This window comes from Centropristis striata, chromosome 6, assembly GCF_030273125.1.
Source record: "Centropristis striata isolate RG_2023a ecotype Rhode Island chromosome 6, C.striata_1.0, whole genome shotgun sequence".
NCBI lineage: Eukaryota > Metazoa > Chordata > Actinopteri > Perciformes > Serranidae > Centropristis > Centropristis striata.
This window is the reverse complement of record NC_081522.1, coordinates 35,809,667-35,836,332: the sequence shown is the minus strand read 5'-3', so window position 1 is coordinate 35,836,332 and position 26,666 is coordinate 35,809,667. Positions and strand designations below refer to the sequence as shown.

Genomic DNA, 26,666 nt, shown 5'->3' with positions numbered 1-26,666 from the left:
CAAATGATCAAACCTAATCACATTCCATGTTCCCTCCAAACTCAATCAATAAACCAATTATCCCCACTCTGTCTTGTTACTTTATAGTTAAGTTATTGCCAATTTCTTGGTAACACTGGTTCATTTTGTTGATTTGTTGTTCATTTTTGTCACTGGGCTATTTTCAGGACACTCTTTATGACGTTCATTGCACTATTGGTTATCAAAGAACTTCTTCTCTTTGGAACCATTTCCCATTGTAATGCTGTATATGTTAAAAACCCTCTGGAGTCCATGAAAGCACCTGAACATGACTTCTTCATGACGTGAAGACATAAAAATGAAGCAACATTGAGTCTTGTCATTAGCTTCCCTCTAAAGTTCTGGCTTGAAACTCCATGACAAATTTTTTTTATGATATTCAGCCAAGTAAAACCGGAGATATTGTCAAATATATTTAGTATAAAATATTTAACTAGATATTATCCTAATTTTACCTGAGATGGATGGATGGATGGATGGATGGATAGATGGATAGATGGATAGATGGATAGATGGATAGATGGATAGATAGATAGATAGATAGATAGATAGATAGATGAACCAGACTATTATCTGTTATTGTACAGTGTGATGGCCTGTCCTTGTACCTGCAACCTGTCTTCATATTTTCAATATTTAAAATTCTGTGTTTTGAAACATAATTTTCAAGATCAGATTTTATGTTTCCTTAGTTTCTTTTGGGGTTAAAATGTTGATCAAGTAAGTCAAAGTTAAAAAATTAATTATCAGGACATATAATATGTGAGGTTGTGCTGAAAAAACTGATACCAACATGGCATGGTGAAGATTTTTGAACAGATTTTTGAACGGACATAATAGCCAAAGATTTCAGAGGGTTAAAAGGAAATGGGAGGTAAACACAAAAGAGAATAGCAAGTAAAAAAGGTAAGTCCTGAGCAGATAGAGTAAAGAGATAGAAGGAGAGCAGATTAGATTTGGAAAAGAAAGAGGGAGAGAGTGGATACATCAAACGATAAAAGCCCATTAAAGCCATCCATCAGTGGCGCTGTGGTCAGAGGTGGGGATCCAGTTATCCCTCTCCGGGGAACAGAGAGATGAATGACTTCCTAACAGGTGAACTATGAGCTTAACAGGAGGGGGGCAGCAGCAAGAGGAGGGGGGCTAACCTGGGACTGAGGCAGTGTAGAGTTACAGCTGCACCTCCGGAGAGAAACCAGGACCCCGTTGGCTTTCTCAACTCACAGGAAATGGATTTGTTTTCCAAGTCCTTTTCCAGTAATCCCTTTTTTTTTTTTTTCAGACATGAGTGTGTAGCCACAAGTATGAGGATTCACACATACACTGAAAAAAAATGTGAGTGACATTTACTTAAAAAAAGCTAGGTAAGTTTTTCCACACAGAAAGTGTTTGTAATCTTTACTCAGGCTGTTTAATATCTTTTATGAAAATACATATTCACAAATACATATTTTACTCTGGATGTATATGTGAAACCGGACTATGTACTCCTTGTTGAGCTACATCAAAACCTTAAGGAAAAAAATCCTTATTCTTTCCGTTCTCAAGATCTTTTGTTGCTTTCTGTTCCATACTCCCGAACTGAATTGGGTAAAAGGGCTTTTGTCCACTCCGCACCTTTTACATCAGGGGTCACAAACTTAAATTACCTGGGGGCCGCTGGAGGCAGTTAGCCTGGCTAACGCCAGACTAATCACAAATGAGATTCGTCTGGAAACCAGCCATTAATTTCTCCGTAGAGGAGGCGTGGTTTACACGTCTGTAGGTAGCTCTTAGCCAATCATATCAGTTATTACCAGATGACGTATGTAGAGCGACAGAAATTGATGTTTATAAAGCCAGACTAGCCCATCTCTACTTTGAGACTAAAATGCTCAATTCTGCTTCTGAAACGTTTTTCTGCAGCATGTTCTGACTCTGGCTGCTCTGTAGTTTCAGCTCACAGTCTACCAGCAGTGTTGGCGCGCGTGTGCATGTGTGTGTGTGTGTGTGTGTGTGTGTGTGTGAGAGAGAGTGTTGCTTGCTGCTTTGCTTCACCAGTTCTCGCTTTCTGCAAGATTATTTTACAATAATTTACAATAATGTATGTTAATTTACATACCAAACTGAGGACACATAATAACAAACAATCACTAAGTAATGCACTACATGAAAAACTGCTATTTTAAAGTAAAAGCACTGAATTCATATTTCTTTGTAGAATTTATATAGATGATTGAAATAATAATTACAGGGCCAAAAAAGTTTTTTTTTCAGTGTACATAGAGTGACACAGTGATACTTTTCATGCGTGCAAAGACTAAAATACTGAAGTACATTCTTGAGCATTAAATATGGATATTGGGGATTCATATAACAAGTCCTGGGCAGCATATTCTCCTGTTCAACAATCAGCTGGAACACAGATTTAGTGAAAAATGAGCCAGTGCTACTTCCCTCACCAAACAGATGAGGCAGATATGAATATTCTCAACCCACCACCAAACTAAATATAGCATTTTCTTTCTTCAAATCCATTCCCAAAAGCACTGAAAGGCAAATAAAAGTATTGTTCTTCCTTAGCTAACCTTCGCCCGAATCACTCAAGGGCTGCAGGTATAGATGCATCCCAATGGGAGGAAGAGAAATAAAAATCACATAAACAAAATGTGAATTTACGTAAAAAAGACACAAAATGACCAAAAAAAGACACAAAATTACTAAAAAGACACAAAATGACCAAAAAAATACACTAAATTACAAAAAAAGACACAAAATGACTGAAAAAAACACTAAATTACTTAGAAAAAGACACAAAATGACCAAACAATACACAGAATTGCCAACAAAGACACAAAATTATTTTTAAAAAGACACAAAATGACCCAAAAAAGATACAAAATGACAATTTTCGGCAGTATTGGAGCAATTTCCGATACTGGTATCGGAATCGGAACAACTCTAGTCCTGAGCAGCATATTCTCCTATTCAACAATCAGCTGGAACACAGATTTAGTGAAAAATAAACCAGTGCTACTTCCTTCACCAAACAGATGAGGCAGATATGAATATTCTCAACCCACCACCAAACTAAATATAGCATTTTCTTTTTTCCGAATCCATTCCCAAAAGCACTGAAAGACAAATAAAAGTATTGTTCTTCCTTAGCTAACCTTCACCTGAATCACTCAAGGTATAGATGCATCCCAATGGGAGGAAGAGAAGTAAAAATCACATAAACAAAATGTGAATTTACGTAAAAAAGACACAAAATGACCAAAAAAAGACACAAAATTACAAAAAAGACACAAAATGACCAAAAAAAGACACTAGATTACAAAAATACACACAAAATGACTGAAAAAACACAAAATTACCTAAAAAAGACACAAAATGACCAAACAATACACAGAATTACCAATAGAGACACAAATTTATTTTTAAAAAAGACACAAAATTACCCAAAAGAGATACAAAATGACCATTTTCACCAAACAGATGAGGCAGATATGAATATTCTCAACCCACCACCAAACTAAATATAGCATTTTCTTTTTTCCGAATCCATTCCCAAAAGCACTGAAAGCCAAATAAAAGTATTGTTCTTCCTTAGCTAACCTTCGCCCGAATCACTCAAGGGCTGCAGGTATAGATGCATCCCAATGGGAGGAAGAGAAATAAAAATCACATAAACAAACGTTAAGGAAAATCAACAACGTGTTTTTCTGCAAGTCTGTAGAGCTGTACAGAACAAGCCTGGCCGCTAACAGAGCCGTGAGGCGTCTGATCTGCCTACGCGGTTCACCGGGCCACATCCTCTCTGCCTCCACTCAGGGAGAAAATAGCATCAGCCAGCAACACTGCCAGATATTCAGGTAGCCTGTTATTTCCACACACATACACACTAGTGTTTCACTGAGGAAGCTGCAGTGGTCGACCACATTTAGACAAACACAGTGAATACATATCAGCTGCTTTCTCACTTAGAGACAGGCTTATTTTGCTGCATGCATTGAGAAAGGTAATCAGAAATGCAAGACAATGTTGCCTAAATGGTAAATATGAAGATTTCCGGACTTGATGCAACATGTTTTCCTTTTTTTGCACATTTGAAGGAGCGGTAGTCAGCAAACAAGGATCACCAGGAGAGTATATCTTTGTTAAGTTAACCCTTAATAGGGCACTCATTGAAATACTTGCAAATTCCAAATTCAATCAACCCTAGAAAATATTGGAGGATATTACATAATGCCGGAATGTGTAAAAAAAACAAACATACAGACCCGGGGGAGGGGGGTAATATTTTGAGAAAAAAGTTTACGAGATTAAAGTGGCAAATCTACGAGAAAAAATGTGCAGATTTATGAGGTTTAAAGTGGTGAATCTGGGAGAAAAAAAGTTGCTTTTCCCCCCACTTTTTTTTCGTAAATCTGACTTTTTTCACACAGATTCGCCACTTTAAATCTCTTAAATCTGCAACTTTTCAACTTTTTTCTCTAAATATTAATTATTATTACAAGTCACTGAAGGATAACTCTGTTTGTACGACTGTTTCTTGCAGATTTTTTTCTAAATTTTTCATTTTTACATTGGAGTTCCAGGTCAATAAAGTTAATATTATTATATTATTATCATGCTGATTGGTCAGATGTCATGGTGTCACTGTCTGTGACGTAGCCTGATCTTTGCTGATTAGCTGGAAGAAATCCATGTGGTTCTACGACCTCACAGAGAGACATGGGGACCTCATTTAGATATCCACTGAAGTTACCAAATATGGTTCTTCACCCTTCATAAAGGGTTAATGTCATGTTCTTCATGCAAACCCAAATATTTAATCATTGAATGAAGAGAAAACAACCTCAACAAGTGAGCTGGGAATCCTTAAACAACAAGAACTGATCACAGAAAGAAGAAACTACAAATATTTTTGGTTGCATTTTTCTCTCGCTCTCTATTCTTGTCAGGGTTTTTTACCATCAGGGTGAAGACAACATAATCAAATCTCCTGTCTGTTCTTTTTTTATTTCATCCAAGTTCTATTTACATCTCTCTCCCCAGCCTGCTGCCATTCCTCCAGGCAGGGACAACAGCAAGCGGGAAAGAAAAACACAACACATCATCATTTGCCTTTCAGGTGTCCTGGTACCTGTAATAGACCTGCCTGGCTATTTTTAGCCTCCTGCATGGAACGGCTGTCAGCACGTTCACAGTAGGAGCCCCCGAGGACACGAGCTGCACCAGAGAGAGAGCAGCACTCGGAGGGCCGGGGGACGGGCGGATGTGGAAGGATGACGGAGGCGTCACGGAAGAAGGGAAGCCCGGAGAGTAACGGGAACGAGGGGGGAAAACAGATAAAAATAGTAGAAGTGAGAAAATCTGTGGTAAACATGAGACTATGTGATGGAAGGCTAATTACTGACATCATGAATATTCTACGCCAAATCACCCTTAACAGGGCTCCACACAGTGTGAATGTTTTAAGTGCAACCAAAAATCTGTCAAGTGTAGCTGACATTTAGCAGGTTGATTTACTCCGGATGTGTTTGAAACTGGAGTATGTACTCCTAACCTTAAGGAAAAAAATCCTTATTCTTTCCGATCTTTTGTTGCTTTCTGTTCCATACTCCTGTACTGAATTGGGTAAAAGGGCTTTTGTCCACTCTGCACCTTTTACATCAGGGGTCTCAAACTCTAATTACCTGGGGGCCGCTGGAGGCAGTATCAAAACGACCAAAAAAAGACACAAAATGACAAAAAAGAAATACACAAAATTACTAAAAATTACACAAAATGATTTAAAAAAAAGACACAAAATTACCCAAAAAAGACACAAAATTATTTAAAAAAAGACTAGATTTTTAAAAAGACACAAAATTACAGAAAAAGTAATTAAAGGGACCTTCCACACACAACACAGTAAAGTGCCATTCATATAAAACTCACATTAAACTTTCATATCAAGGTGGGGGCCACAAAATATCATCACGAGGGCCGCAATTGGCCCACGGGCCTCAAGTTTGAGATCCCTGTTTTACATGGAATAAATTACAGAATGACTGAAAAAAGAACAAAGTTCATATCATTGAGCTCTTTTAAATCTAAACTTCTTAAGGTCGACTCTACAACATGTCCATGTTTGTCCAACGTGTTTGTTTTTTTTATATCAATTTATTTGTTAGTTAGTTTTTAGTCATTATAATGTAATAAAAAACTAAAATGTTTCTCTCTCACAGTTCTCCAGAGTCCCAGATGGTGATTTCAAATGACTGATTCTGTCCCGTCCAACATTACAAACCCAACAATTCAACGGTAACAAAACTCTTCTCCTGATGAGCAGAGGAACACAAAGTCACCACCTGCTTCCTCTAAATGAGCGTTGCATAAGTTTGAGATAAAAGATAAGAGGTACAAGAGGAGAGAAAGGGGAGAGAGGTGATGGGGGAAAGGACAGATGGGAATCCAAAGAGAGAATCCTCCTGAATAAGTGATAAGGCTTGCCCTCCTCTTGTATTTTTCATGAGGAAGATCAAGTTTTTGAACGCTTGCATGCTAGCGCCAACGAGACTGGAGATGCCACAGGGACACTCGCAGCAAAACAGAGCATTATGGGGACGTGCGCGGTGTCCAGAGACGGGTTTCCGCTTTGACTCCGCTGTCACTGGGGCGACTGACTGATCGACTGGTCAGGAGGTGTCATGTAATATTCCAGTTACACAATACAAGGTCTCATTAAATACTTACAGCTGCAGGAAGAACTCACTGCCCACTAGAAGGAGGAACTCACAGAAGATTCGATAAAACTGTTGTGTAAGTAAGCAAGTATAAAAGTAGGAGATAATATTAACAACAGGGTGAAAATAAGGTGCAAATCCACTAAATACAATGCCAACAAGGGATGGGAATAATTAATCGATGATGGATTAATGCAGGGGTCTCAAACTCTAATTACCTGGGGGTCGCTGGAGGCAGTATCAAAATGACCAAAAAAAGACAAAAAATGACACAAAAAAAGACACAAAATGACAAAAAAGACGCAAAATGACCAAAAAATACACAGAATTACCAAAACAGACACAAAATTATATTAAAAAAGACACAAAAATACTAAAAAAAAAAAAAAAAAAGCCACAAAATTATTTAAAAAAGACAATTTTTTTTTAAAAAGACACAAAATTATTTAACAAAGACACAAAATTACAAAAAAAAAAAAAGACAGAATTACCAAAGAAGACACAAAATTATTTAAAAAAGACACCTTTTTTTTTTTTTTAAAAGATACAAAATTATTTTAAAAAGACACAAAATTACCAAAAAAAGTAATTAAAGGGACCTTCCACACACAACATGGTAAAGTGCCATTCATATAAAACTCACATTAAAATTTCATATCAAGGTGGGGGCCACAAAATATCGTCACGAGGGCCTGGTTTGAAAAAATACAAATAAGCCTGAGAATTTCCCTGATAGCAAAATGATAATGGGTGCAGCCAGCACTGTGGAGGTACAGTAGGTCTGGCTATGAGAGAATAGCAACAATGCAAAACAATATCACACAGCAACATATAAGACACTGCCCAGTTAAAATATTTGCAAAAAATAATGACATTTGTCAAGATGGATGAAACGATCGATGCCATAATAATATGCAAAAAGTGTAAAAATCCTGTTAAACAGGAAGGAAACAGGAAACAGGAAGCTTTTACCTGCAGCACAATATGTTACATTGTGTTTAAAATCAGTGGTATTTAATATTATAATATATTTTATACATTTTAAAGTCCTTTGGTGCATGAATTATTATTTTCAATATTGAGTGTTGCCTACGTGCAAGCCAGTAAGCCCAAACAATAAGCTAAGAGGCTTAAAAGTGTGCAGACCTGCAAAATCAGGTGTTGATTCTCAGTGTGTCCGGCACTACGACTGATCCTCTCACATTACATGAAGTCATTTGATTCAATCTCATTATCAAAAATAATCACTTAAAACAAGTTTAAGCACATTATAATATGAGACTGTGTATGTCTGCATGCTTATCAGATTTGGTCTGCATGTGAGTCAGCGTGATTCTAACAGAATATTGTATGAATGAACACGCGCTTTGACTGAATGCACACAAGCGTGTTTGCTGGAGTATAACAGTGTGTATATGTGTGTGTGTGTGTGTGTGTGTGAGGGTGTTATGCAGCCTCTGGGAGCCCTTGTCCTGGTGGAAAGTGACCCCCCCCCCCCCTCCCTCTCAGGGCTGTTACTATCTTTAGCTCATTTCCGTCGTGTCTTGTCACTCGTGTTCTCCTCTACAGCACTTAAATCTGGTATCTAAACCTCCGGGCCATCCAATATCCTGTACTTCCCCTGCACAGGAAGCTAGAAATGGGTGGGGGTGGGCCATCTGTGTAAATGTAGACGCATACACACACACTGCAATTACACAAACATGCATGGCCTTACATATTCACAGTTGACTGATGCACCTGAATAGTGACTCCACGTGACAGCAGAGCACAGTAATACACACACTCACACACACACAAGATAAGGATTATTCATTCATGGTAGGATGGAAGGACACACAACCACAAAAGAATCACAAGTGCACACACAGAGTCCTGTCAGTAGAGGACACCGAGTCTGGTCAAACTGGCGTCACAGCTAACGTCTGCAGGGACACGAGAGATGGCGTAAGTAACCAAATCTAACCGCCGTGCTATTTAATCACCTCTTAAACACACACACATTTGCACTGGTCAAGAGTGTTTATCAGCAATATTATTAGGAACAGTTAGTGTCAACACTTTATAATTAACTTGGTTCTTCATGCACACTGTTGCACTTTAAAACAACATTACACTTTTGCAGTTTGTGTATTCTGTTCTCCTGCAGAGCATTTTTGTGCACCTACTTGGATTATTTAGTCCTCATAAAGACAGGCCCACTTTGCACACACACACACACACACACACACACACACACACACACACACACACACACACACACACACACACACACACACACACACACACACACACACACATTCTTGTACTTCTATCTTTGTGAGAATCCTCATTGGAATAATGTATGGTTAAAATACTCTGTTGGTTAAAAAAGTGTCCAGGTCCTCACTATGTAGGAAGTACAAGAACACACACACACACACACACCCTTGTACTTCTATCCTTGTGAGGACCCTCATTGGAATAGTGAATTCCCAGCCCCTTTTACTAACCCTAAACCTAATCTTCACCATGACAACTAAATGCCCAACCCTAACCCTAAAATAAACCTAATTGTAACATTAACCTTAAAACAAAATCTGAACTCTCAAACAAGCCTTTAAAGAAGTGAGGACCGGCCGAAATGTCCTCACTTTGCAAAAATGTCCTCACTCTGTTGGTTAAAAACGTGTTCCGGTCCTCACAATGTAGGAAGTACAAGAACACACACACACACACGCACACACACACACACACACACAAACACACACGCTTTGTCTTCCTTGAACTCGTTTCATGTCTGCCATTATTCATGTGTTCCACAGCTGACTTGATATCTGTTCAGTGCGATGGCTTTGACACTCTCCGTGTTGTCGCCCACTCTCTGCTGCCACTCAGCTCCACAGAGACTGAAGCAGCCCAGAGACTCTATTACATTCAGTCTCACAAACTAATAATGGTGTACTTACTTACACTTAAAAAACAAGCATCCTTTTTAATCTGAGCGGCCTACACATTGTGAGGTTCCTCTTTTAGCCTTGTTGTCTTCTTAAAACTCACTTGTTTTCAAGTTGAACGTGGTTAAGATTTATCCTGAGCAAAAGTAGTTTGTTGTGCACTTTAAAAAATAAAATGTAAAAGCAGAACCAAACAGTGAAATATGTTTGTTTTTCATTTACTGAAAGCTTTAAAATGGGTGCTACATAAGCTTTTATGAGCTAATTTTGATTTTTCTGGGGATAAAAGTTGCAATTTAACACAGTAGGCAAATTAACTGTAATTGTCCCCATAATATGTTGGTATACTGAAGGTAAAAAAGCTTATTTTAATGCTTGTACACTAATCTGTAATCTTTCCAAGTTTCTGAGGAGAGAGAATGAAGGAGTTGAGTGCACAAGGACACACAGAGACACTTCATGGACACTGTGGCTGTTGGTGCTGATGAGATACGTCACTTTACGCCTGCTGGCGTCTCTATCAAAGCTCTGTAATGTCAATATAGAGTGAAGGCTCCGCCCCGGGCCTCGCACTGCTCTGACATGACGTAGTGTTTGCTGATAAGAGTCCATTCAGAAGCACTGAGCCCTGCTAGCGCCGCTAGCTCTCTGCAGAGCCTAATGGCTAATGCAGAGAGAGAGAAAAGAGGAGAGGGAGAGATAAAACCACAGCTGAGGCCAGTGTCATCAGGCCATTACTGACATCACTTCCCTGTCCATGCAAATGTCCTAAATGTATACAATGCAATACGGGCTTTATGTATAGCAGGGGTCTCAAACTCATGGCCCGCGGGCCAATTGTGGCCCTCATGACGATATTTTGTGGCCCCCACCTTGATATGAAAGTTTAATGTGAGTTTTATATGAATGGCACTTTACCGTGTTGTGTGTGGAAGGTCCTTTTAATTACTTTAAAAGTAAGTAATTTTGTGTGTTTTTTGGTAATTCTGTGTCTTTTTTTGGTCATTTTGTGTCTTTTTTTAAGTAATTTAGGTTTTTTTTCTGTCATTTTATGTCTTTTTTTTGTCATTTTGTGTCTTTTTTTGTCATTTTGTGTCTTTTTTTAGTCATTTTGTGTCTTTTTTTAGTCATTTTGTGTCTTTTTTTGTGTCATTTTGTGTCCTTTTTTAGTAATTTTGTGTCTTTTTTTGGTCATTTTGATACTGCCGCCAGCGGCCCCCAGGTAATTTGAGTTTGAGACCCCTGCCTTAGACCTTCTAGTTTCATATGCTTCCAGTATCTCCAGTATATTCCCAAAAGTGAGCCCGCTACACCCTCCGAAAAAAATCAACGGCAAAAATAATGACAGCATACTTGGCAGCCATGAATAGATAAAATACTGCCGTGCAAAATATCGCGATACTATGCTGTAACGATCTTTCCTCCACCTCTAACAAGCAGGGTGTTTGCAGGGTGCAGTCAGGCCATTATCCAGCACTGACTATGCATCTTTGTTGTTAAAAATGTCAAAACAACATGCATTAATATGCTGCTCTGCACCAGATTTAAGATTTGGCTGCAGATGTATCCATCACTGTAGCATGACCATCAACAGGACAAAAAAGCCAAACCCACACTAGCAAAAAAAAAAGCGCCAGACTACAAGTATCCAGAGGTATGTAGACAGGTTTGTCATTTCAATCCACAACTCAAAGAAAATCCAAACGCCTGACCCACAAGAAGACATTTAAAACACATTAAAACTGAATATTTTGAACGAAGGTTTAGTGCCACTGAAGTCAAATGATAAGTAGAGAAATTAATACATGAAAAAAAGCATAAGTGACAAGACGAGATGTCCCGAACACAGAGGAATGAAGGTCACCAATTACAGCAGGAACTGTAAGTGCAGGAGCTTCCCCATTCAGCCACCCACGCACCACCTCAGGCCATTTGCATCTCCCATCCCTCCTCTCTCTCTCTCTCTCTCTCTGTCAGGACCTCCTTTCCTCCCCCTTTCCTTTCTTCCGCCTACGCTTTGGCCCATTAGGGCGATGGGGGGGAAACACGGACGGAAAGCACTCTGAGGACATCAACAACAGAGGAAGGAGGAGGAAATGACCGGAATGAGAGGAGAGGAGAGGAGAGGAGAGGAGAGGAGAGGAGGAGATCCTCAGTGATGCAGATGAGAGCTGACAGGAGGAGGAGTAGCACTGGGGGCTCCCTGCTCGACCCGCTTTAACCAGGGATGACTCTGACACACACTCACATGCACACACCCCCAATGAGTCATGCATACACACAAACTAAACCCAAACACACACACACACACACACACACACACACACACACAAACACAACCCAAATACACACACACCCCCACGTGTCAAATCTGCATGAATTCATTCACTCGCACAACAAGCTGCAGGAAAAGGGATGTGAATGAATGAGTAAGGAGCTCTGTGTGTGTGTGTGTGTGTGTGTGTGTGTGTGTGTGTGTTTGAGTTTAGTTTGTGTGTACATATGTGTGTGTGTGTGTGTGTGTGTGTTTGAGTTTGAGTTTCCTGTCTGTGTGTGCGTGTGTATGTGTGTACATATGTGTGTGAGCATGTACATGTTTGTGTATGTGTGTGTACATGTGTGTACATGTTTGTTTGAGTTTGCCTGCGTGTGTGCGTGTGCGTGTGTTAATATGTGTGTATGTGTGTGAGTGTGTGTGTGTGTATGTGTGTGTGTGCATGTACACGTTTGTGTACATGTGTGTATGTGTTTGTTTGTGTGTGCATGTGTGTGTGCGTGTGTGTGTTTGAGTTTGCCTGCATGTGTGCATGTGTGTGTGTGTGTTATACATGTGAACACAATTAGCTGATGCCCCCACAGTAAGAGGGGTGAACCCTTACTGCTCATGCTAACTTGCATCCATCTTCACATCGGTGGCGAAGATAAAACTGACGTATATTATGTATTAAATGTGTATGTGTGTATGTGTGTGTGTGTGTGTGTGTGTGTGTGTGTGTGACACCAGAGTGCAGCAAGTTAGTCAGTGAGTTAAACAGGCAGGAAGAACTCCAGCAAGTCTATTATTAGAGCTGCGGCTGCTGCTGCGGCCCCGGGGGTCCAGGACATCAGCACGTGGATTCCTGCTCTCTCCCATCTCTCTGATCTCTATTTTACCTCTCTCTCTCTCTCTCTCTCTCTCTCTCGCTCTCTCTCTCTCTCTCTCTCAGATCTCTCACGGGCCTTTACATTCAGGCATGCTTGGGCGATTCATACAGCGAGCTAAGCTCCTGCAAGAAACGCAGAGAAGTCAGAGGAGGAGGAGGAGGAGGAAGAGGAAGTGAAGGAGCTAAATCTAAGAGACCCTGGTGGTGGCTGCACAGGAGTCAAAGGTCAAACAGAGGCAACACAAAATATATAAATGAAGAAGTTCTGCATGCATGCATGAAGAAAACTGACGATATTTGACACCTTTGTTTACATTTGCAACATTTAAATTTTTTTATTGAGCAGGATAGTGTTTTGAAAGTTAAAAAAAAGATTCAAAATCACATTTTATGTTGGATAAAAGGACTTAAAAAAGACACAAAATGACCAAAAAAAGACACAGAAAGACACAAAACGACTAAAAAACCCACAACATTACTAAAAAAAAAAGACACAAAAACACTTTTTGCAGAATACTATGATGTCACAGTGAAGTTGACATTTGAGCTTTTGAATATAAAATGACATTTGGGTGAAATTCTGTCATATTTAGTATATGTACACAATTTTATTTTGTGAGGTCACAGTGATCTCGACCCTTGATTGACCACATCACCAGATCTTTCAGTCTAAGTGGGCATTTGTGCCATATTTGAAATAAAATAAATCTTTCAATTTGTTCCTGAGGTATCACATTCTTCACGTCACAGTGACCTTTGACCCCCAAAATCTAATCAGTTCATCCTTTAATCCAAGAGGAAGTTTGTGCCAAATTTAAAGAAATTCCCTCCAGGTGTTCTAGAGATATCGCATTCAGAGATGCATGAATGCATATATAAATACATACATAACACATACATAATTATGTGCACCATTTTACTTTGGAATCGATCCATATCCGTATGCAAAAGAAAGCATGCACACACCCACATTCCTCTGCTTATGCATATATATTTATATTTATGCATGTTCAATTTGCAGTGGTAAGTTGTAAGAAGAAGAAAGCACACAGATAATTTTGCATCTGTGCCTCACTGAATGTCTTTTTTGACATTTATTATATTATTTATTGTCATGATTGTTTTACGGCATGGTGGCTGCCTGAGTAATGGTCAGTGAGAGATAGATTACCACTTTTTGTCTAAATATTTACATTTTTTTTCATTCAATGCCCTGTGATTCTATTTTCCAGCAGCAGGGGGCAGTAGTTAGCTGTAACTTTCCCAGGGATGTGTAGAGAAAGAACAAGCTGCTGAACCTTCTCCAGCTAGTCACTGTGACACATTTTATAAATGAGGCAGATTCAGTTGATTCAGGATGAGACATTTTTAGAAGAAACAACCTGCAAAACTATTCTAGTAGCAATACAAACACTCTCAGTTTATGAGCAACTTAACTCTATGGAGACTTGGGCTATTTCATCCTTTTTTGAATCCTTTTTTTATGTCTTTTTGTGTCTTTTTTGGTCATTTTGTGTCTGTTATTGTGTCTTTTTTAGTTATTTTGTGTCTTGTTTTGGTCATTTTGTGTCATCTGTGGGTTTTTCTTGGTCATTCTGTCTTCTCATTTTGTGTCTTTTTTTAGTCATGTTGTGTCTTTTTTAGTCATTTTGTGTCTTTTTTTTAGCTATTTTGTGTCTTGTTTTGGTCATTTTGTGTCTTTTTTGTCATTTTGTGTCTTTTTGGGGCATTTTGTGTCTTTTTTTAGTCATTTTGTGTCTTTCTGTGTCTTTTTTTAGTCAATTTGTGTCTTTTTTTGGTAATTTTGTGTCTTTTTTTAGTAATTCTGTAGGTTTTTTTTTTAGTAATTTTGTGTCTTTCTGTGTCTTTTTTCAGTAATTTTGTGTCTTTTTTGGTAATTTAGTGTCTTTTTGTGGGGTTTTATTTAGTCTTTTTGTGCCTTTTTGGTCATTTTGTGTATTTTTTTGTCCTTTAGTCCAACATAAAATGTGATTTTGAATCTTTTTTTACTTTCAAAACACTATCATGCTCAATAAGGAATCTTAAATGTTGCACATGTGAACAAAGGTTACAAATCTAACATATAAGAGGGTTACATCCAGTTCTATCATTTTATACTAAATATATTTGAGCTTGTCTCCAGTTTTACTTGGTTTATCATCATCAAACTGAAACTGGCCTCATGGAGTTTACAGCCAGAACTTTAGAGGTAAATTTACAGTAGGGCTCCACGCTGCTTTGTTTTCTAGTCTGGATGTGATGAAGAAGTCTGAATGCTTTGGAGCTTTTGGAGACTCCAGAGGGTTAATGATCCAGCATTCTCTAATCTTTAACATGGCAGTGGAGAAGATATTTTCCATCAAACCTTCCATCCTAACCAGACTTCCTCAGTTCTGTGAAAGCATGTTGTTTTCCTTTAACACTCATTAACCCTGTCCAGTAAGACCCACCTACATCAATCTGATGTTTCTACCCGTTTATCCAGGATCAGCATTTGTGGAGTAAGCGGCTTCGAGCTAATTCACATTAAGGATTTTACCTTACAACATAATGTGAACCTGCTACTCAAGTTCAAGTTCAGGGTCAGGTCACTGCCCTGCCGCCACAGCTACAACAGGAACTACAGAATGATCTGGAAACCAAAACATAGCCTTAAAACTAGTAAAATAAATAACGATGGCAGCTGAAAAGGTTAGACAAATTGGCTTGTAATGGAAAAGGGTCTTATATAGGAAGTATATTCCCCTGCTGCTAAGTCTAACAAATTCTACTTTTTTTTTACGAATGAATCTGAAAACAAAATGAAAATAGATGCCTAAGGCTCCAGACAAATGTTGGACAGGGAGATTTAAACTGTAATGCAACTTTCTAGATAAGGGATAACTTTATCTTGGCTACATTCACAATTTAAGATAACTTAATAACTTAACTTAATCCATCCTGTTATCAAAGTAATCAGTGAACTGCAGCTCTGCAGCAATGTATAAGTGTAGCAGTGTTTCTGAACAACATGATACTGTACAGAAGTTATTTTCCCCCCCAGTAAGCATTCACACTATTATTATTTCTATTCTTATGTTGTTTATTTTTCTCCATGTGTACTCTTAAGCATTCTTAGGGTCCACGAAAGGCACTATAAAAAGCTATAATAATAATAATAATTATTATTATTATTATTATTAATAATAATAATAAGTATAATTATTAATAATAAGTATAATAATTAATATATATATATATATTATTAATAATAATAATAGTAGTAGTAGTAGTAGTAGTAGTAATAGTATTATTATATATTATTATTATTATTATTTTCATAATAAGTATAATATTTCATTTAAAAAATAATAAATTAAAAATAATAAAATTAAAATTAAATAAATAATAATAATAATAATAATAACAGTAATATTAATAATAACTGAATAATAATTATTATTAATATTATTATTATCATTATTGTTATTATTATTATTATTATTATTATTATTATCATTATTACAGCAGCTCAACTACAGAGTGAACAGATTATGGTAGTAAAAAATAGAATAATAAAAATTAAATAGAATAAAAATTTTTTTAAATAGTATCAAATAAAAATACAAACAAACAAAACTATGTTTATTATTAAAATGATCATTATTAATATTATTAAAGATGAACGCAAATTAAAGAGCAAAGACAGACAGTGTGTTGCTTTCTGCTGGCATGATCACATCTCTAACAAGTGAATGAACTGTTTCTTTTGGGACAGGTATTAGTTTTTTCTGCAGCAGGATGGAAAACTACTGGTCTGCACCGCCACCTGGTGGTGGGATGAGTCACCGCCCGACAACCTTGAACCATTTGATCTGAACCATACATTTGATCACTGAACCATACCAACAGTGATGGTATTACATTTTTAGGAGGAACGGTCTTCGTTTCAGATAGGCTACTCATTATTTTTACATTTAACATGTGATTATCTATAGTCTATAGATGGATATAGTCAGATTGCAAGAGAAATACAGGAAGAATTTCAAGCATTTACAAGCACTTTTTAAACCTTGAAAATACACCATTTAAATTCAAGCATTTTCAAGGATTTCAAGCACCCGTACGAACCCTGTAGCAAAGTAAATTTTACAGACATAAACTTTTATTTTCAGACTGTAAAACGCAGAAATATAATTATTTTTGATAAGGTGATTAGCAGCTTGATATTGCTGCTTCTGATGTGGTGTCCATTTGTCATGTTGTGTATCATGTCGGAAGGGAAAAATATCCCCTTTCATTTTATCAAATGTAACAATCCACATAGAGTCAAAAACACACACGTGGGACTTTTGTAACTTCTTGTTTTAAATAACAAATCTGACACCGTTTAAATCAGGGGTCTCAAACTCAACCTGGGGGCCGCTGGAGGCAGTATCAAAATTACAAAAAAAAAGACACACAATGACCAAAAAAGACACAAAATGACAGAAAAAAAACTAAATTACTTAAAAAATACACAAAATTACCAAAAAGAGACACACAAGACACAAATGACCAAAAAATACACAAAATTACAAAAAAAAAAAGGACACAAAATTACTAAAAAAAGAGACACAAAATTACTAAAAAAAGAGACACAAAATTACCAAAAAAAGCCGCAATTGGCCCGTGGGCTGCGAGTTTGAGACCCATGGTTTAAATGATTTGTGCCTAATAACCATAGCCCTAATACTGAATTAAGGCCCTAAGTTTTCCTGTGAGATTTCCAGTTTCACTGTCGGCATATAGAGCTTTTGTAGGCGGTAAAATATGTTATATTAATATGTAATATAGTATGCCAGCTTACCGTGGTGCTGTGAAGAGACTGTCCCAGCTCGATGACGTGTGGATCAGTCGATTGAGTGTCTGCTACTGTTGGACTGACCTGTGGAGACAAAGAAGAGTCATATTTACCTTTACAACATGGGTCTGGATTTCTCACCTGTATATTTAAGGAAAATAGGTTGTTTTCAGAATATACAGTCATGGAAAAAATTATTAGACCACCCTTTTTCTTCAATATCTTGTTCATTTTAATGCCTGGTACAACTAAAGGTACATTTGTTTGGACAAATTTAGTATAGCAAAAAAAATAGCTCATAAGAGTTTAATTTAAGAGCTGATATCTAGACATTTTCCATGGTTTTCTTCCTATTAACCAAAATTATTATCAAGAAAACCATGGAAAATTGCTAGATAGCTCCCTATTTTTGTTGTTATCATTATATTTGTCCAAACACGTGTACTTTTAGTTGTATAATTTTCTATATCTTATCTTTGCAATAAATTAATTTCATCACTCAGTATTCCAGGTTTTCCTAAATCAATGTGTTTTTGATCATCATACATCCTATTTTTTTGTTTTCATTTCTTACTTTTTGAATAAAAACCCCTTTTGTAAAATTAATTTCATCAATTTGGGAATAAGGCTGAAACATAAAAAAATGTGGAAAAAGTGAAGCGCCGTGAATACCTACCAGATACACTGTATGTGTGACAAAATGATACATAAACATGTTAAATATATTAAATGTATGAGTGTGGAAAGTAACTATTTGAAACAAATTACTATTATTATAGTATTAGGTAATTTCATTTTAAATCAAATTTGGATGAATGAGTCATTTTGGTCCCATGTTGTGCATCAAAGGGTTAAACCTGCAGTGTGAAATGTTTGTCTCCCCCTCCTGGCAGAGAGAATAATTCCACAAACACAGTCAGCATGTGCTTTTTAACTGAGCCTGCAGGTGAGTCACAGCATCTCTCCCAACCCCAGGAACACTCTCTGCACTGTTCTAGTACTAAACACCAGGACCCATAACTAAGATTTGGTGCATCAGAAAAATGCAAATGCAAAACTATTTGTTTTATTTCACCTATTTCACAACCAGATAAAACCCATTGAGATCGAGACCTCTTTCAAAAGGGCGGCCTGGCCAAGAAAGGCAGCACTTTCAGTTCTCCGTAGAAAATTGAAGGAATAATCTCAGAGGGCACCGAAGAATTTGAAAAAAGCATTAGCTTCGATTTCTCAGCATTTAAAACTAGTTAAAACCAGTTAAAACCAGTTAAAACCAGCGGTCTGCAAGAGTTCAAATGCGATCAACTTTAAGAGAACTCTTTGGCTAACAGCTTGAATGTGACAGATGTTCATTTATGTGTAGAAGTCCTGCACTCCAGCTTTAAGCTTCTACATATTTGTCCATGAAGTTAGAAAAACTGACCTGAATGGCTCTGGGCTGTGGGAGGTGGAGGTGAGGTCCTCTGGGGTGGATGTCCGTCAGGTGGGGAGGGGGATCAGGGCTGGACCTCCGGCTGTGCTGCTGCAGGACCTCCTGGTAGCATTTAGAGTCAAAGTTTGTCCTCCACATCAGCACCTAGGGGATCGAGGGAGCAGCAAGACCTTTATGACCAAAGTTTAGCCGATTTTCTATTACAGAAAGTAAAAATGTAACCTTCCAGGCTATTGACTGTTTTAAATATATCAACTGTAGATAGATTCAACTCTCAAAAATACACACCAACATCAGGAATGGAAGCCTGCAATGTATTTGGTTATGTTTTTGGCAATAAAAAAAATGAATGGAAAAAAAAAAAGATATCAACTGTTGGATGGCCTGAAACTTCCTTCACCTCAATAACTCCAAATCTGAAATCATACTGTTCAGTCCTCCTCACACCATTCGTCACTTCCAAAACCATCACGGTCCACTATCCTCCAACATCAAGTCCACCGCTAGAAATCTGGGATCTTCATTTTAGGATTGATTTTAAGATTTTACTGATCACTTTTAAAGCTCTTTTAGGTCTGGCTCCCAGTTATTTAACATAATTATTATCTCCATGCTAACCGACCCGCATCTTCTGATCGTTCCAAACTCAAAACTAAAAACCAAAGGTGAGCCGGCTTTCCCCCAATAGAGCGCCCCGACTTTGGAACGAGCTGCTCGAGGAGATAAGGCGCTCAGAGAAAAAAAAACACTTTTATAGACTTGCTTTTATGTAATGTTTTCTTTCTCATCACTACTTTTTATTTCTCCACTTTTTCCTTTTTTTAAAACTCCTTTTACCTTTTATTTCCTGTATATCTAAGAATGTCTTGTGGTTGTTCCTGCTCTGTCTCTTATGGTTTTTCTTTTAATATAAGAATTGTTTTTAGCCTTATGGCATCATTTTCTGTGTGATTAACTGTACATAACTGTATGTAGTCACACCAACCTGAGCGTCGACTCCCCCCGAGGCAAAGAGGTCTCCTTCCCTAGAAAAGGCTACTGTGGTTACAGCACCCTGGAAAACAAAGTAAACAAAGTTATTGAATAAAAAAAATGCACAATGACAAACAACATAAAGGATTAATCTGAGTGCAGACTGCATGGTGTCTGCAGGGCTCTGATGTCTGTGTGTGAACAGAGATGTGGTGTAGCATCACCTTGTGTCCATGGAGGGTGTAGATGAGGCGTCCCTCCACCAGGTCCAGGATCTTAACAGTGCTGTCACTGGAGCCGCTGATCAGGTAGTTGTTGGACGGGTGGAAGGAGAAACTGTTGATTCCTGCACTGTGGACTGATCCAAGACGCACAAAACAGAGTCACACACACAAAGTCTTGGTACAGAGATACTGGCGAAAGATATTTCAGAAGATGACTTTGAAATTAAATATACAGGTGCATCTCAATAAATTAGAATATCACAGAAAAGTTTTGTTTATGTCAGTAATTCAATTCAAAAGGTGGAAATAACACATTATATAGATCCATTACACACAGAATGAAACATTTCATGTCGTCATTTATTTAATTCATTTTTATTTTTTTACTTTAATAATATTTTTTGAGCAGATTATTCACATAATTAGGTGATTTACTGTACAGGTTCATTAGCTGGTGAATTATAATGTATATTTTAATGGGAATATTCATTTGAGTGCAAAAAGATCCGTCAGTTTTCTCCCTTCACAGATGAGGCACTGTGCAAACATTCAAATATACACCACTTATTAAATATTTAAAATTAAAAACAGCATTATAGGGGAAAATACTTCAGTTCGACAGGTGAAGAATAAGTTTTACACCGACATGTAATTTATTTTAATTTCATACTGTTGACCAGCATTTATTACCCTCCCAAAGTGTGTAATATCCCAAAATCCATATTAGAGGTAGGGGCGTCAGAAATGTATGTTTATATTTGTGTATGTACATACATACAGGTGCATCTCAATAAAACAGAATATCATAGAAAATTCAGTAATTCAATTCTAAAAGTGGAAATAACACATTATATAGATCCATTACACACAGAATTAAACATTTCATGTCTTCATTTATTTAATTTATTCTAATTATAATGATTATGGCTTACATTTATGAAGACCTAAAATTCAGTGTCTCAAAAAATTTGAGTATGACAAAAGAAAAAAATGAAAATTAAAAAAAAAACAATTTTAAAAGTATGTTTAATATGGAAATGTTGGCCTCTGAAAGTATGTCCATCTATATGACTCAATACTTGGTCGGGGCTGTTTGACTTGAACTACTGGAAATAATGGACTTTTCCATCATATTCTAATGTATTGAGATGCAGCTGTACAGCATCTTTATAGCTGTGACTTGTAGACGTACCTTGATAATGCTGAATCAGCTTGTTGGTCCGTAGGTCCCAGATCTTCAGTGAACTGTCAGCTCCGGAGGAGGCGATACAGGTTCCATTTGAGTTGAAACCTACAAACGTTGCTGATCTGGAGAACAAAAATACTCTGTAGAGTCAGTGACCTGCAGCAGTTTAAAACAGTCTTGTGCTAAAAGAATACACAACAGCGCCATTTATGGGAGACACAAAGTAATGACTCAACTCAAATGATTTATTTTTACATCCATATTTTAAGGCCTTTTTCTAAAACTTCTGAATATATTCAGTGACTTTTTGGCTACATTCACCCTATTAACTCTTCTGTTTGTAAATGTATTAGTTGTTGTATTACAAAACAAATGCACAATTACACACAAAAAAATAAATTTGATGAAATGTCTCAAACTAGCAAAACTGCAGTAAGCAAAGCTATAATTAAAACAAAAACTCAAAGTAATGTCGAGATAAAAGCCAAGAAGAATAACAGGACATTTGTAGGACTTCTTATTTCTATCTTATCACTTAGACGGGGCAGATGCATGTATATGTATAGGGCTATATATACTGTATGTGTGAAAATGTTTATATGTTTATGTACATCTGTTTATTGGTGCCTATGTGAGTATGTATATGTATATGCATCTAGCCTACGCTGTTGTAGTTTATGTTGTTGTTTATTTTTTTCGGTTCGAAAAGAAGAAATAATAAAATGAAAATGAAAATGAAAACTCACCCTCCAGAGTCGGTGAAACAGTTGATGCAGTGTTTTGTGGACGTGTCCCACAGACGGATGGTCCGGTCGTCTCCACAGGACGCTATCAGCCGCCCGTCTGGAGAAAACCTGCAGCAGGAAAAATACTAAAAATGACATGTTCAGTACACACTGCAGGCAATCTTGATCAGATTTTTCACATGACTGTAAAAGAGTAGAGCAGGGGTCTCAAACTCAAATTACCTGGGGGCTGCGGGAGGAAGTATCAAAATGACCAAAAAAAGACACAAAATTACTAAAAAAAAGACGCAAAATGACAGAAAAAAACTAAATTACTTTTAAAAAGTCACAAAAAGACCAAAAGACACAAAATTGCTAAAAAAATAAATAAAAAAAAAGACAAAATGACCAAAAAAACCTAAATTACTTAGAAAACTCAAAAAATGACAGAAAAAAACTAAATTACTTAAAAAAGACACAAAATGACCAAAAAAGACACCGAATTACCAAAAAGACACAAAATTATTTTAAAAAGACACAAAATTATTTAAAAAGACACAAAATTATTTAAAAAGACACAAAATTATTTAAAAAAGACACAAAATTACCAAAAAAGACACCGAATTACCAAAAAGACACAAAATTATTTTAAAAAGACACAAAATTATTTAAAAAGACACAAAATTATTTAAAAAAGACACAAAATTACCAAAAAAGACACAAAATGACAGAAAAAAGAAAAAGACACAGAATAACCAAAAAAGACACAACATAATTTTTTTAAAGACACAAAATGACACAAAGAAAAGACACAATATGACCAAAAAAATACACAAAATAAAATTAAAAAAAGACATAAAATCATTAAAAAAGACACAAAATTACCCCCAAAAAAAGTAATTAAAGGGATCTTCCACACAACACGGTAAAGTGCCATCCATATAAAAACTCAAATTAAACTTTGCAGCGAGTTTGAGACCCATGGTGTAGAGGCTTAAATGTTTCGAACAAAGGCACATCTATTATCTTGGTTTGCAAAAAGCAACTTTAATGTGTAACTTTATTTGTCCTTAGACAAATCTTTGCCAAAAAGGGGAAGATGTTATTTCATAAAGTGGCTCTGTGGTAAGAGGTATTTAAGGTAACCTATAAGATTCACACACAGACATGCTACAGCACGACTCTGCTGGTTACCTGGCGCAGCGCACCCAGTTGGTGTGCTGGTTGAGAGAGAAGACGAAGCACTGGCGGTGAACGCTCCACACTTTAACAGACTTGTCGTCAGACGCCGTCACTAGTCTCTGTCCGTCCTGGGAGAACGCCACGCTGCGTACAGCCGCCGTGTGGGCTTTGAACACTGTCGACTCTCCTTTCCTGTAACACATGATAAATACAAGTGATTTAACCCTCTGGAGTCCACGAAAGCGCCGGAGCAGGACTTCTTCATGACGTCACGACGTAAAACGAAGCAGCATGGAGCCCTGCTGTCAGCTGAACTCTAAAGTTTTGGCTTTTCCACAAGTTTCCATGTCCAATTTAATGCAGCAACTCTTTTTCAGCAAAGGTAAAAAAACACCTTGACCAAGTGTAGTAACATGATTTTGTAGTTATAGAGATTTTTCTAATTTTGCAGTGTGCCTTCAGCATTTTTAATGCAATCTTTTGTGTTTACTGTTTTTTGTGTTTTTTGTCATTTATTTGTGTTTTTCTTTGTTTTTTTGTGTGTTTTCATGTGTTTTTATGTGTTTTTTGTAATTATGTGTGTTTTTTGTATTTTTTGTGTGTTTTTGTTGTGTTTTTATGTGTTTTTTTTTATTTTTGTGTTTTTTATGGGGGGTTTTTTGTGTGTTTTTGTGGGGTTTTTTTTATTTTTGTGTTTTTTAGTATTTTTTTTATTTTTTTGTGTGTTTTTATGTGTTTTTTTATTTTATTTTTTTGTGTTTTTTTTGTGTGTTCAAAATGTTGATCCAGTAATTCAAAATGAAAAAAATAAAACTGAAAACAATAATATCAACACGTCATTTATACAGGCAGAATGAAAAAGGAGTCAAAACCGACAAAATAGTCCCAAACTCCAAAGGGTTAAAACCAGCTTCACCCAAACACAAATACAGCTGAGCTTCAGTCTGCATTTATCATTTCACACTATGGTCCACTTATTGTACTTAGTCAACAATGAGGTCCTAATAAATGAGGGAAAAAGTGACTTGTGCCTACATGGAAGGAGTCCAGAGTCGAACCGTTCTGTCCTTGGAGGAGGTGGCCACCAGGTTACCGGAGGGGGAGAACTGCACCCCGGTGATCAAATCTTGGTGGCCAACATAGCGGAAAGCTCTTGCCTTTGGAGCCAGATTCCAGATCATCAGGCACTTATCCACTGACCCTGAGGCTAGAGAGAGACAGGAGAAAGATAAATGAAGAACACTCAGCCAAGGAAGAGGCTATTATATTATACAGTACATAAAGATTGCCTAGTTTGTTTTGTTTACCTTTAAATGTGCCTCATATTTAAAATTTGACTAATCTGACTACAAACATTCTGGTAGGTCAGAGACTCACTAGATGAACTTCTAGTTTAACTAGAAGCTAGAAACTTCTGCAAAGGACAATGTGTTTGTCAGGAAGAATATGCACCATCAAAGTTGCATGAAAAATGTCACTGTGACAGAAAGCAAGACTTAGCCAGACATTTACATGTAACTTATACATGCATATACAATTGTGAGGTTATCGCTAAAGATTTGAAACTGATTATGTATAAGCAATATGTGTTTGTTAAGGGCCAAAAGCATGGTAAATGATTACAGGTAACTGTCTACAAACAGCCAAATAGCATCTATGGATTTGTAAAAGTTTATGGTGGGAGTGAAAAATTACCCAGTTGTTTGCGATTTGGATTGAAGTCTGCACAGGTAACAGCATCTTTATGCCCCTTGAAGTGTCTCTCCAGGGTCGGATCCTCCTGCAAAGACAATGCATGCTTCAGTGAGCTGAAACTTTAAGACTGGTCCTGTACTGATAGACATACAGATCTAACCTACTAGCTACTGCAAACCACTAATTGAAATAACTCTTTAGTTCTTCACATCACGTTATTGTAAAGAAGTATTATAACAAGTGAATTTCCCCAAACTACTGTAACTCCAAGGCACAAAAGTCAACCACAAAGGTTGCAGCTGAACATGCTCAGAGGGCAAACACACACTGAAATTAGAAGTTTTTATATCAGAAGGGTCCTGTGGATAGCAAAATGGTCGAAAAATAGCACTTTTATGTATTAAGGCTACACTTCAGTGTGTGCATTTGACAGAAAATCATCCACTATGTTCAACAAACTTCACTCTTTGTCAGAATCAGCTGAATCAAGTCTCAAGATCCCTAAATACTTTCTAGACTATATTACAAAGGGCTGTGTTGCTAGTAAGTGAAGGGTTGGGCTGTAACTCCCTATGGGACCCTGCTTACTGCCTGAGCAGACAAAACATGGTGTTTAGGGAAAATATTAAACAGATATTACACTTAGTACAAACCCTGAAGAGCTTAAAAACGTTATATACCAACGAGAAAGTCTACTATGGTGTGACAAGAAGGACCCATGGTGAGTTTGACAGCCCCACTCTCCAAATCCTATTAGCAGAAAAGCTATCAAACTCGCCGACTCAGCTCAGCTCCCGTTAGCACCAGAGTACGTTATTAACACCTTTTATGGTCATTAGCACTATACAAAAGTGTCAAAAAATGTACTTACCATAACAGACGCCATCGTGGGCATTTGTAAATAAAGATGTTGTCAGAGTGAAAGTTGAGCCTCCATGTCTGTCAAACTGTGCGCCTTTACTGTCTCAGACCTGACCTGTCGAGCCCAGATATCACGTCTTCTGCTCAGCAATCCTTTAGCAATCCGTTATCGTTAGCTGACTAGGGCTTTTGGGAACTTTAAAGGAAAACTGACTATTAAATTTGCATAAGAGGCCGACAAAACCCGTTTTTCATTCAGCTAATAACTGGCCACCTGTGGCTTAAACTGGTGGCAGGGAAGAGAGTGGTGCTGCATTCATGAAACATGCGAAAATCAGTAAATACCATTATTCGATATGAAAATTCAATCCAGGACTTGAAAATACCATGCAGGATGCAAAAAAGAAAAGTAAACTACCGGAAAATGAGTCGGTTCATCCAGTTAAGTAAGGCTATGCATATTGGTTCGAAAGGAGAAGTCCGCAGCCAAATATAAGTCAGTAAACAACAAATAAAAACAGAAAACAAAAACAAGTCAACGCAAGAATGCCAAGTTAGTGTTTGCTGACTGATAGCGATCAACTTCATGACATATAACTACATCCAAAATGCTGCTAACGAGTCAAGAATTTTGTTTTGTGACCTTTAAATAAAATAGTCCGGTTATGTCTTCGTAACGTGAACTCAGCGTTGTCATTAAGGTGGAGCGTCCCTCGCTGCTAAGCAACTAGCCAGGCCATATCATATGAAAACT

The 26,666-nt window shown here is 37.2% G+C and overlaps 1 protein-coding gene across 1 annotated transcript in view; it reads right to left on the bottom strand.

Annotated features, from left to right (window-relative positions):
* poc1b (POC1 centriolar protein B) overlaps nt 1-26,558 on the bottom strand; it is a 73,840-nt gene extending 47,282 nt beyond the window's left edge. The window contains exons 1-10 of the mRNA XM_059334334.1: nt 25,923-26,558; nt 25,052-25,136; nt 24,392-24,563; nt 23,369-23,548; nt 22,196-22,303; nt 21,456-21,571; nt 20,264-20,397; nt 20,053-20,121; nt 19,059-19,211; nt 17,642-17,719 (exon numbers count right to left, since the gene is read on the bottom strand). Coding sequence (XP_059190317.1) covers nt 17,642-17,719; nt 19,059-19,211; nt 20,053-20,121; nt 20,264-20,397; nt 21,456-21,571; nt 22,196-22,303; nt 23,369-23,548; nt 24,392-24,563; nt 25,052-25,136; nt 25,923-25,946 — 1,119 coding nt within the window. The 5' untranslated portion in view covers nt 25,947-26,558. The remainder of the gene's footprint in view (nt 1-17,641; nt 17,720-19,058; nt 19,212-20,052; nt 20,122-20,263; nt 20,398-21,455; nt 21,572-22,195; nt 22,304-23,368; nt 23,549-24,391; nt 24,564-25,051; nt 25,137-25,922) is intronic.
* Nucleotides 26,559-26,666: the final 108 nt, after the last annotated feature.